The 12,963-nt window shown below is 33.3% G+C and overlaps 1 protein-coding gene across 2 annotated transcripts in view; it reads right to left on the reverse strand.

The window, feature by feature from the left end:
• Positions 1-12,963, reverse strand: part of PGGT1B (protein geranylgeranyltransferase type I subunit beta) — a 40,665-nt gene that overhangs the window by 25,207 nt on the left and 2,495 nt on the right. For both annotated transcript variants that reach the window (XM_011358248.2, XM_023529556.1), the window contains exons 2-3: positions 9,624-9,742; positions 755-822 (exon numbers count right to left, since the gene is read on the reverse strand). In XM_011358248.2, coding sequence (XP_011356550.1) covers positions 755-822; positions 9,624-9,742 — 187 coding nt within the window. The remainder of the gene's footprint in view (positions 1-754; positions 823-9,623; positions 9,743-12,963) is intronic.

Consider the following 12,963-nt stretch of genomic DNA (forward strand, 5'->3'; position numbering starts at 1 on the left):
TACCTTCAGATTGCAATTGTATATAAATCTTGATATACAGCCAGGTACTGGCTTGTAATCATATACAAGCAGGTTGACCTCGTCATGGAAGAAGTTTCTATTTTATGAGCCCTCTTTCAACAAAATGACGTATTCTATGCTTTCTACTGTAGAATACTACTAGCATTTTGTGCACAGATGAAACATCTACAAAACTTGTTCTGGGTATGCTTCCTTGAAGAAGGAAAACACTCCTCACTTTGATAGGACTCACTGCTTTCTACACCTGCAAGTGCTGGTACCAAAGCCTCCAGCTATAACCCTGAAGATATTTTGCCTATTGCCGCAAAGGTCACCAAATTCATCCCTACTCTGGTCTTCAATCACTGCTTTGGCAAGAGTTTTTCCTTTATTCCTATGAGAACCAAATGCAAAGACCTCCTCTAACACATACAAGTTCACTGGCTACTAACAGAGCCAAGTATCAAGTATATGAGTGCTTTACTTCCAGTTTCTCCAGGAAATCACCGATAATTTGTACACACACAACAGTGAGACATTATTTTTGTAACAGGAATTTCTGGGTGTATACGTATACATATACAAACTAAAGTTTGCATAACTTTCTCTTAAAGAGTTCATAATATACATTATTATACAGTATTTAGCTATTGAATCTTGGAAGCCTGGTTCTTTCTGTATCCTTTCTTAGTTTTCTTTCTCACTAAAATCTCCTCACCTCACTTTTCTTCCTCCTGACCCAAACAAAACTAACCTTTGATGGGTTGAAGGGAATACCCAAGTATGAAGAGCCACGGAAACCACAGCGATTTAGATTTGATCCTAGAAAATAAAAACATACTTACTTAAAGTATACCTTATTTTTTTTACAGATGCTAAAGCAGTTAAATTACACAATCTTTCAGAAACAGAGTATTTTAGTACCAAAGCTTTGCTACTGTCTCCATTTTCACACTAGCTAATGGTGAATGCTTACTACATAACAGGTCTGTTCTAGGCTCTTTATGGAAATCTCATTTAACTTCCAAACCAGTCAGAGACAAAATAATGATTTTCTACCATGTTATCTTTTTACAACCCACCTCGCTGTATACAAAATGCTTTCATACTTTTCCTATCGGACAGACGATTTTTCATGTGATCAACATATTCAACCCCTCATTCTACAGAACAGAAAGCAGAAGCCCAAAGGTTGAGCAACATATTCAAGGTAACAGCTGGTTGGTAACACAAAAGGATCTAGAATCCTAATTTGCCATCCACTGTTTTTTTACTTTAACTGTTGCTTCTTTACAAGGGAGCAAGCTAAAGGTATATAAACTGCTCTAAAGTCACAGAAAGTATATGTACTTTGTAATTCAGTATTAGACAGACCTTAATTCTGAGTCCAATAATGTACTTCGCTTTGAAGTACAAAGAACATTACAAGTTAGAATTTAGTCTCTACTCATTCAAAATATGTTTACTCACACAAATTTTTTTCCTACCTAAAAGCTTTCACTTTTCACGATATCAATGGACTATAACTGGGAACCAAAGAAAGAGAGAATATAGTTATCTCCATGAAAAAGGAACTTCTGTGCACTCTTGGTAAAAATGTAAAGTGGTATAGCCACTATGGAAAACAGTACAGAGATTCTTCAAAAAATTAAAAATAGAACTACCATATGACCCAGCAACCCCACTTCTGGGTATTTATTTATTTGAAGAAAATGTCAGCACTATCTGAAAGAGATATCTGTATTCCCACGTTCACTGCAGCATTATTCACAATAACCAAGATATGAAAACAAAACCTAAGTAACCATTAATAGATGAATACAGAAAATGTGAGACACACACACACACACACACACACACACACACACAGAGGAAGGTTATTCGGCCATCAAAAAGAAGGAAATCCTGCTTTTTGCTACAATATGAATGGGCCTTGATGGCATTATGCTAAGTGAAATAAGTCAGAGAGAGAAAGACAAATACTGTATGTTCTCATTTATAAATAAAATCTATAAAAGCTAAAATCAGAGAAATAGAATAGTGGTTTTCAGGGGCAGGAAAGGAGGAGATGGGAGAAGTGGGGAGATGTTGGCCGAGAGGTATACACTTGTAAGATGAATAAGTTCTGGGGATCTAATGTACAGCATGGTGACTACAGTTAACAATACTGTATTGTAAACTTGAAAATCTTTAAGAGAGTAGATCTTAAATGTTATTACCACAGAGACACAAAGAAAGGTAATTATATGAGGGGACAGTGGTATAACTAACATTATTATGGTAATCATTTTGCAACATATACATGTATCAAATCATCATGTTGTATACCTTAAACTTATGTCAATGATATCTCAATAAAGAGAAAGTTAAACATGTAAAATAAAAACAGGTCATAACTACAATAAGAAAAAAATTATGGTTTTGATAGCTATTAGAAAATCTGCATGATAGATGAATAAGATAGGAGTACAGCATCAATAGACTGTACATGCACTGCTAATAATCAAGCTGACTTAAAAATAGGCTTTGATGTGAGGAACTGGCTTCATATCTCTTATGACTAGTACATGACTAATTCATAATAACTGTTTTTCACTCTTCTATTCTCCAAATCAGGTACTGTACTTTACTCAGTTTTATATCCCCTGAAATATTTAGAATAGTAGCTTAGACATCAACTCTTTAAAGAATTTAGGAAACTATCTACTAAATTTAAAACTCTCCACAAACCTTCTTCCCTTATCGACAACAAAAATAAAGATACCATCTAATGGTGATAGTTAACTTTAATGAACATGGTTCTCTTATCCTTGCTAAAGACTTAAATTGGTAAGCCATTTAAGACGTGCCAATATGTAAGGAGCCATAAAAATGCTCATACCCTTTGACCCAGTAATGATACATCCGTGGACCTACTCCAGTAACTCCAAATGTGAGGTCAGATGCACAGAAACCGTGGCTTCAGTTTATAATGGTGAAAATTTAGAATAAATAACTCTTCTAAAACTCTCATTAAAGTTTTATATTCTACAGGTTTATGTTTTGTTAGATTATTTTTTTAAAGAATCTAAATGTACTGTCTTTTAATGTTTGACATATAGTTGGTGTTTATTATGAGCTTAATAGTAAAACTTTAAGTCTTAAAGTGAGGCATGACCTAATCATTACCAGGAGTTAGCTTTGCAACTTAATAATTGTCTTTCATGTGCAGGCATGCAAATAAAGAGGCAGTTTTTCCTAATAGCTGCTAGCTAAATACATTATATTCTCTAATAACACATCCCTCTACATACTCATGCATGAACACATAATACATACAACATCCATACATATTCCCATTTTTGTTGCTTCTCCTTCCCATCTATCCAATTTCACTTTTCTGAAGTAATCTGGCTTTTTATGGTATATTGCTATTTAAACTACTTCCATGTAACAAGATAAACTAGTTTGACTTTATGACTACCATGGTGAAAGATGATTCTCAGGGTACAGTTTCGACTCCTTTGGAGGTTACTAGCACCATCTAGTGTTCCTATTCAGTAGTAGCAAATCAAACTGAAAGTGGTCTGGCTGCCCAATAATCAATTGCATAGCTTGAAAGAAATGCGGATAGATGCCTCTTGGGTCCTAACCCAGGCCCATATCAAAACCCTGAGAGTGGAGCCTAGTCAATCATATAATTTTAAAAAGAAAGCAATCCCTGTGTGATACAGTCAGAATAAAGAACCACTGATTTGGTGAAGGCATCCTCAACCATGATAGAGTCATAAGCTCAAGCTTGCTAGTTTATCTTGTCACAGGGAAGTATTTAGATAGCAATATATCATAAAAAGTCAGATTACTTCAGAAAAGAGAAACTAGGTAGATGGGAAGGAGAAGCAACAAAAATGGGAATGTGTGTATGGGTGTAATAGGTATATGTGTTTATGCATGAGTATGTAGAGAGAAGTGTTATTAGAAAATATGTGTTTAGCTATCGACTATTAGAAAAAAATCCCTTCATTTGCATGTCTGCATATGGGAGACAATTATTAAGTCATAAAGCTAACTCCTATTAATTGGGTTAATTGGGTCATATGTCACTTTAAAACTAGTTTTACTTTAAGCTCATAATAAACACCAACTATATGTCAAGCGTTGTATAGTGCATGTGCATTTAGATTCTTTGAAAAAGAATTAAGCTCAAAAATCTATTTTTTAAAATCTATTTTCTAAATGTCACAGATTAGTTTTAGAACTGCACCTAGACTAATTAAAAAAAAGGCAAGTAGAACAGTTTCTTTTGTGGAGATTAGAGATTTAACAATGCTTCACCAGACCTATGACTAGGGACAGTTGAGGACATTAGCCAGCCGCTGTGAGATCTTTAAAAAAAAATTCTCGATCTACAATGCTTCCAAAACAGGTGCTCTACAATATTTTAAATCTGCAACATCCTCGATTTAGCCACATAAAACTATACTTACATTTTAAGCATATTATTTAAAAAAGGCAGCAACTGACTGAAAAATCTACTAAAAAAAATTCATTAAACATTTTACCTTTAAATAGTAAACCATCTTTTCTACATTCTCAAACACTTAATTTTAATAGTTTATAAGATCTATTTATACCTGATTAACTGAACACCTATTACAATGAGCCAGTACTGGAAATATCCAGTAACAGAAAGATCAAAGGACTAGAAAACACAAACTGCATTCTAATATTGTATCTAGTATTAACTAGCTATATTATTAGGGACAAATAATTAATCTCTCTAGACCTTAATATGCTCATTTGCAAAATTCTGGACTATAATATTCCTCCTTCTATTCTAGCTCTAAAACTCTCCGGTTGTGCCCTTAATCAGAGAAAGGAACACACAATTTCCAGCTTGATCCCTTGTTTCCTAAATTCTTCTTCAGGTTGATGAGAAGGGCTCCAATACTCCACAATGAGTGGTCTGACCACACACTTATTACTAGGATACCACTATGGTCTTTACAACTGTGCAGTTAAGTGGAATGCCAGGGTTAATTTTGATTAAATATTCACACTGACTTAAGTGCCATACATGACAGTCTCCAGTAGGGACTTATACACTTCAACTAGTAAAGCAGCACTAGTACATGGAGTCAGAAGCCTAGGAGTTCAGTCTGGCTATACTACTTACATGGCCTTGGGGCAGGTCTCTTAATCACTCTGCCTCTCATTTACCTCTTCTGGGGAAGGGAGATGAGGGGAAGAACAAATTTTATGATGTATTTGACAGTGCTTTTGAAAATTATAAAATATTAAATAATGTACAGCATTATTCCTGCCACTAGCGAAATATCAATAGTTATATATAACCATATGTTTTAGTTTTTGTTTATTTTTGTTGTGTGTTGAAGAGGTTAAGCTAAGACTTTTTCTAACTTGAATTTTTGAATTCAGAAACATTTATTGTAAACATTCAAACAATGCAGATACATAGAATAAAATTAAAGTATCTCATCCTGCATGCCCTACCTCTGTTCCCATCTACTTCCCCCTCCACGAAGATTTTCTATGTATACTTTCAGAGTTTTCCTATACATTTATATTCATAAATTATTAAACCAAAACACCTCTGTACATGTTGGTATTTATCATTTAACCATATATATGAATAATTTCATGTCAGTACATATACATATCTACCTCGATCACTTCACTACTGTATAGTACTCTCTACTAGACCATAGTCTATTTAATGGTTTCACTTTTGGTGAACATTTATTTTTCTTTAATTTGTTATTGTAATAAACAATGCCAAAACATTCTTCAACATATGTTTTTGTGCACATGTATTAGCTTCCTAAGGCTAGAAACAAATTATCACAAATCTGATGGCTTTAAACAGAAATTTATTCTCTTATAGTCTGGAGTCTAGAGGTCTAAAAGCAAGGTGTTGGCAGAGTTGGTTCCTTTTGTAGGTCTGAGGCAGAATTCATTTTACTCTATCTTAGCTTCTAGTCTCTGTGGGTTATACTGGCGTTCCTTAGCATGTTATCACTCTAATCTCTGCCTCTGTATTTCATATGCCCTTCTCCTCTGTGCCTCAAATCTCCTTCTCCTTTCTCTTATAAAGACACCAGCCATTGATCTCAAGATCTTTATAACTACATCTGCAAAGATCCCTTTTCCAAATAAGGTAATATTCTGAGGTTCTGGGTGGGCATGTCTTTTTGGGGCCATTATTCTACACACTACAACACACATGAGAATATGTCAGGGTAAAAAATTATACTGCTAAAATGCCATTCAAAAGGTTGTAATAATTTTCACTTCCATCAAAAGAATATTTAAGTGATTCCCCCAGATTTTAGCCAACTTTTAAACTTTTTGCTAAATTGATGTGTTAGGTAAAAAATAATGCAACATCATTGTTTCTAATGCATCTCCCTGATTTCTAATAAGGCCATTGTCTTCTCAATCTTTAAGAATTCCTCAGTCTGGATGTTAATATTTTATCTATTATACAAATTGCCACAATCTCCCACAAGTCTGTCACTTACCTAACTTTATCTTTCAGTACATAACATTTAAAACGTTTATTTAGTCAAATCTATCAATTTTTTCCTTTATGGTCTCTGGGTTTTAACATTTTTAGATTTTTAAATTCCCTAAGATTTTATGTGCTATCACAAAGTAGGACAGATATAGACCTATGATTTACAGAAAGCATATTCTACTCAGTATGCAAATGCCTTATAAATGAGAAAATATTGGAGGAGCCAAAGGATGTTCTGGGCTAAGTATGAAAATATGTAAAGGAACAGTAAAGTTGGAGAAGATATAAGAGATTTAACAGTCTAACAACTGCTGACACACAACGCTTTAGGCACTGAGAGGGGGGAAAAGATGTAAAACAGAAATTCTCTGTTCTCCAGAAGTTTACAATTCAGATGTAAGCAAAAATATTTTAAGTAATGGTTAAGCAGCAATGATTGAAAAAAAAAATGAGCAATGGGCTTAGAACCAATGAAATCCATGGAAATGACAGTACAATTGGAAAGAGAATACTGATGGGTCTCAAGAGATGGTGAGTACCAAGCCTAATTTTAAAAAGTTTTTAAATTTTCATCAAAGTATTAATAAATTTAAGAAAAACATACCTATAATAATTAAAGAGTTCAATGAACTTCTGCGAAATAAACTCATCCATAAAATCTGCACTCAGCTCAAGAAGAAGCACATATCAGCACCCCAGAAACTTCCTCCTCCTTCTGGTAACTCCTCAAAAGTTCAGATTAGTTTTGCCAATTTTGTTCTTTATATAAATGGAGTAATACACTATGCACTTCTTCCTCTCAAAACACGTTTGTGACATTCATCCAAATTTTTGCATGTAAATTTTTCTTCCCCATAAGTTGTAAATTTTTCTTTCCCATTACTGTATAGTACTGCATTATGTGAATATTCTACTACATAATTTATCCATTATACTAACGAAGAGTAGTCTGTATAGTTCCTACTTCTGGGCTCTTGTGAAAAATACTGCTATGAACAGTCTATATTTTCTAGTAACTTTTGGTGAACACATGTTTTTATTTCTGTTAAGTATGTACTAGAAAGAACTGCTGGGTACATATGTTCAGCTTTGTAAATACTGCCAAATAGTAGTTATAAATAGGAGTTGTAAAAAGCAGTCAGCATTGTATGAAAAGTTGCAGTTGTGCTACATTCTCATCAACACTTGTTTTTTTTCTCCACCTTTTTCATTTTAGTCATTCTAGTGAGTATGTACCAAACAGAATTATTATGGATAATATGAAAGATCAGATAATAATAGGCAAATTTCTCAAAACAGATCAAATAATGAGAAAAGTAAGCAACCTTTAAAAAGAATATGGGTATTAAAGTGTCGTAGAAAACTTATTTCATTAGTAAAATGGTAGTGGGAAGTAAACACATATTAAAAAGCAGACAAAAACACAGTTCAATCACAGAGCCAGCAAACAATCCTTAAAAGTAGATGAAAATATAAGAAAAGACAAAAGCAGGAAGCATGATAAATAAGCAATCAATGTTCTGGTAAGTGTAACCTATAGTATGAGTTCTCTCACTAAAATATTATAGTCTATACTCTTCTATAGAGACAATGGTTATTTTATTTCAGGGGAATAAATATCAATAAAATTTTTCTAATATAAAATATATTTTAGCAAAAACTTACGGAATACCTTTTCTATGTACCACAGTATAATTTCTTACCTATACTGTGTGAGATATATTTCTTTAAGAAACTACAATGTATAATTTGATCAGGACATGAATTTTTAGTAGACAAACAAAAGTGAGAATCTGTAACACTACTTTACATGTGGCTAATATCCGACTTAAAAAAAATCCCAAGACTTTAACTAGTTAAAAAAAAAATCCTAGTACAAAGGGAAAACACAAATTACTTTCATTTTTCGGTGACTAGAATCCTGATCTCACCTCAGCCACAAGCTCCTAGAGAATGCAGACCATTATCTTGTAATTTGTCAAAGCCCTTCTCCACAGGTTTAGCAGAGTACTCTTAGCGGAACATTCAATAAATCTTATGCATAAGCATGTTAGACTCTGTAACTACTGACCACTATATCATACATGCTGCTTCATATAGCCAGTGAAAAGTGATTAAGTATTTATGTATTAAGTTCTGACAGACCTTGTTCAAAATGCTTAATCATTTTTAACAAGAATTTGTCAACAGGCACAGATTCAAAAATCATATAAAAAAAACCACTAGAAACTTAAAGAACAATAAAGTAGAAAGCCACAAACTAGGTCCGACAGCATCTACTAACAGATCAAACCTCTTCTAAATAAAGCTTTAACTTATTTCCCCAAAGTTCGTCTGGGTGAGATTTGTGCACGATTACTTCAACCAATGAACAACACTGTTAATTTATTTAATGCTGGCCCTTACGAGAGAGGTTAAGTGGTGACTAGTGATTAAAATTATGTGATTTTCTGGGAGCTTATTTCTTGATCTTTTCTAGGTTAAAATTTCTAATGTAAGTTAAATCAGTGTTAGGTATTTTACACTTAACAGAGTGAATGACAGTTTATAAAATGTGTATATTTAGTTGATCAGGTAATTTCTAAATTTTAAGAATTTATCTAATTGATCAAAATTTATAAAGTTTTAAGAAGCATTAAAATGGCTGAAATGTATGAGCTCTAAGAATAAAGAGCTGCTAATGAAATGTTAGAGGGAAGTGACCAGGAGATTGAAATGAAACCTTTTGATGGCAGTGAGTTTTTCACTGAAGAGACCAAAAGAATGGCTGGTAATGAAAAAAAAGAGTGAATGCTATAAAACTAATCAAGCATAAATATCAAATACAAATAATCAATATGCAGTCACCGGCATGAAAGTACGTAACACAGGATGCTGCTAAAACTGAATCTCTCTTTAATCCCAGACAACTCTAAATTGTTCTGGCAAGAGAGTAAAGGTTAGACTTGTTAAATGTTATAGATGAACAGAATGGGAATGTTGCATTACAAGAAAACAGAGATGAATAAAATATATTAATAATTAACGAATAAATACTAAGATAGTCCAGCATACTACAGCAAACATGACTAGTCACACTAAAAATAAAATGTTAAAACTCACTCACTGTCTTCTGTGGGAAGGACTTGCAGGGAGTAAATCCACTCTATTATATCATCTTTGTTTACCACATCTAAGGAATCCAACATATCCAGCCCAGAGAGCGCAAAAAATGCAATTGTCAATCTAAAAAAAAATTAAAAAAAAAAAGTCAGTCCTTTATTATCAAACTACTGAAGTCTTTCTGGTTCAAAAAAATAATAAACTTATTCTAATTTTACAATGATTTAAACAATACTGCCATCTTGCAAAATCTAAAAAAAAACCCAATTTGTTTTTACATTTAATAATATCAATTAAACCTTTCAGTTTTTAAAAAAGAGATATTTAGGAGTTAAGAAACCAATCCTACTCTCCTGAATTTACTGAAGCTTGTATATCAGCAAGGTTAAAAGTAGATTTAAAAAAGAAAATTTCCTGCACCTGTTCAGTACATATAAGGTCAAAAACCTGAAAAAATAAAGACCTCAATTCTCACTAATTTGCTAAGAGTAATTATGCTTATCGCTGGTGCTTAATTCTTAAGGAATGTTAGAATAAATTTACCATTATTCAAATTTGTGTACAAATAACAAGAGCCCTTTGAAAAACTTATAATGAATTTTGAGAAATAAGGAGCACTTTAGAAAATACAAATGCATTTCAACTTCATTCTCCCAGAGAGGATCGTTCTTTGATGGAATGAAAAAAACTACATGACAACATCCCCTCCTTCCAAGAATGGACACTAAATCAGAAATCTAAGACCCTGTGCTTTCGTATAAAAACTAGTACCTTAGTGACTGCTTTTCATATAAGGAGTTTGTTATATATAATTCCTTTCATGTTGAGATGCATTCTACTGTGTTGTTTGGGCATGGTTATCTCATTTCCATAGCCTACTAATTCCTAGGTCTAATATGGGTAAATTAATACTTCAAAATTATCTGATCTAAAATCTTAAGAGCCATTTGACTCATTTTATAACCTTTTTAATAGAGATCTAAAAGAGAATTAAGCCTTAATGCCCCAAGGCATCTATTCTCTATATTAATTTCTTTCCTATGCATCTAGAATGGTATTAGCAACTTGAGAAATGAGAAAACGGGCACACTCTCTCTTTTTTAATTAAAGGATACAACTGTCTCTGATCCCAGGCTAGAAAAGGCTGGCATCCATTAGATAACAAGAAAACAAAGAGTAATTTAATCTCAACCAAAGCTTGAGGGCGAAAACTAAAACTAATGAGATTTTGGTACACTTAAGAAAAATAAATTTGGAGAAATTTACATTATTGAGAAACTATTACTACATATTAGACATGGAACTAGAAATTTCCACATATCAATTTAATTCTAACTGCCCACTAAGATTCACCTGAATCAGGGAGGTGATTTATCTGGATAAGATCAGGATTAAATTAAGGGCAGTAGAACCCCTTTATGCGGGAAGCTAGAGTTCAGAGCTCAGATTCTGCAGTCAAATGAATTAGGTTCAAATCCTAGATTGGCCAATTTATAGCCATATGTAACCTGAGCAGATTACATAACCTTTTCTAAAGCTGTCCTAAGTCCTCATCTGTAAATCACTGTTACACTTCACATAGTTATTGTGCTTACCTGCCCATAAGCGAGACTCAATAAATGGAAGATACTATTATTGGAATTTTCTCTGATTTGAAGGGACAAGAGTAACAAACATTTTAAGATCTAATCAGAGTCTTGCACCACAGGCCTTTTCTCCAGGTTCTCGGCTGGGAACTGCTCTTCTCCAAAATAAAATACTTTAAACTTGGGAAAAACTTCAATTTAACAACAGCCAAATTTGAAAATCACTGCTCTTGGTAATAAGTATGTCTCATGAAATAAAATCTGCCTTGTTTGTGGCATGCACTCAAATTAATGAATTAACTATAACAAATAAAAGACCTTCAATACAACATCTAACTCTTCTGGACAGCTCTCACAGGATTTTCAGTTTTGCTATAATCCAGAAAGTAAATGATTATAACCAGATAAAATTAAGCATCTAATAATTTAGCTTATTAAAGATTATAGAAAAAAGCAAAAGGAAGGAAGAGATAAAAATGGAGAACAAAATGAGGTTGCTGATAAAATAGTCTGTCGAAGTTCGATAAAACAAAGATCTTCCTGTTAGTAAAAAATACATACTAAAAAAACATAACCAAAGGGCTCTAAAAAGATATTGATATTCTTTACTAAGAACCCGAGAAATTATTCAATCTTTTAAATTTTCTAGCTCAAGATAATGAAGTCAAAAGAATTCAAGTAATTTGCTTGAGATTTCAATGCCAATTATATACTAATTAATGATACTCAAGATTTCTGAGTGGTAGTGTGGTATTCTCCACGGGGGTGTTTTTCAAACCTGGCTGTACATTAGAAGCAGTTTAAAAACAATCAACTAAAATATCACCACCAAAACCTAGAAAGGCCTAGGCCCTACTCCACAACAATGAAATCAGAAATTTTGGGCAGAAGGTGGAGTCTGGGAACTTGGTATTTAAAAAAAAAAAAAGCTTCCCAGGTGAGTCTAGGCTTTAGAGGCACTACTCTAGAACTGTGGTTTCACTGGGGGCGATATTACTCCCACAGGGGACATTCTGAAGACATTTGATTGTCCAAACAAAGGGAGGGTGCTACTGGAATCTAGTCAGTAAAGGCCAGGGATGCTGCTAAATGTCCTACAATGTACAGTTCAGCCCCATTAAACAAAGAAGTACCTGGTCCAAAATGTCAACAGTGCTGAGGTTGAGAAATTCTGCTCTAAAGTCATATTGTTATGTGTTTATTAGTGTTTTCTAAATGACATGTTTTTCATTTTACTTGTTTCTGGATATAGACGCAGATACCAGAAATCAGTCATCTGGTGATACGCCATCTTAAAATCTTGCATACTTATTAAGGCTTCAACACATAGCAGATGAGGCTAAGGTTTATAGGATTAATACAGCTATAGTGAAAAGCTTATGTTTATAAAGTAGAGCACACAGCTGGAAGCACAAGTCATTTGCGGCAAATGTCTGGCCTCCAAGAGGGAGGAAAGTATTCTTTTTTTGACCATACCAGAGTTTACTGCCAACATGCATTAAGTCTACCTGGTTTTGTCCATGATGAAATGTTAAACAGACCAATCAAACACACCAGAATTTTGAAAATGCAACCACAGACCTATAACAATTACAAGTTCGACTGTTTAAAAATCACAATAGGAAGATTTTTTTAATCCAAATGCTTTGAATTCATCTAAAATTAATTCCAATAAAATACATAATTTATCAACATATTTTTTAACATCCCACATCATTACGCGCCATAGACTGAGTTTTGGAAATCTTTTTTTTTTTT

Source organism: Pteropus vampyrus, unplaced genomic scaffold, assembly GCF_000151845.1.
Source record: "Pteropus vampyrus isolate Shadow unplaced genomic scaffold, Pvam_2.0 Scaffold39, whole genome shotgun sequence".
NCBI classification, from domain to species: Eukaryota; Metazoa; Chordata; class Mammalia; order Chiroptera; family Pteropodidae; genus Pteropus; species Pteropus vampyrus.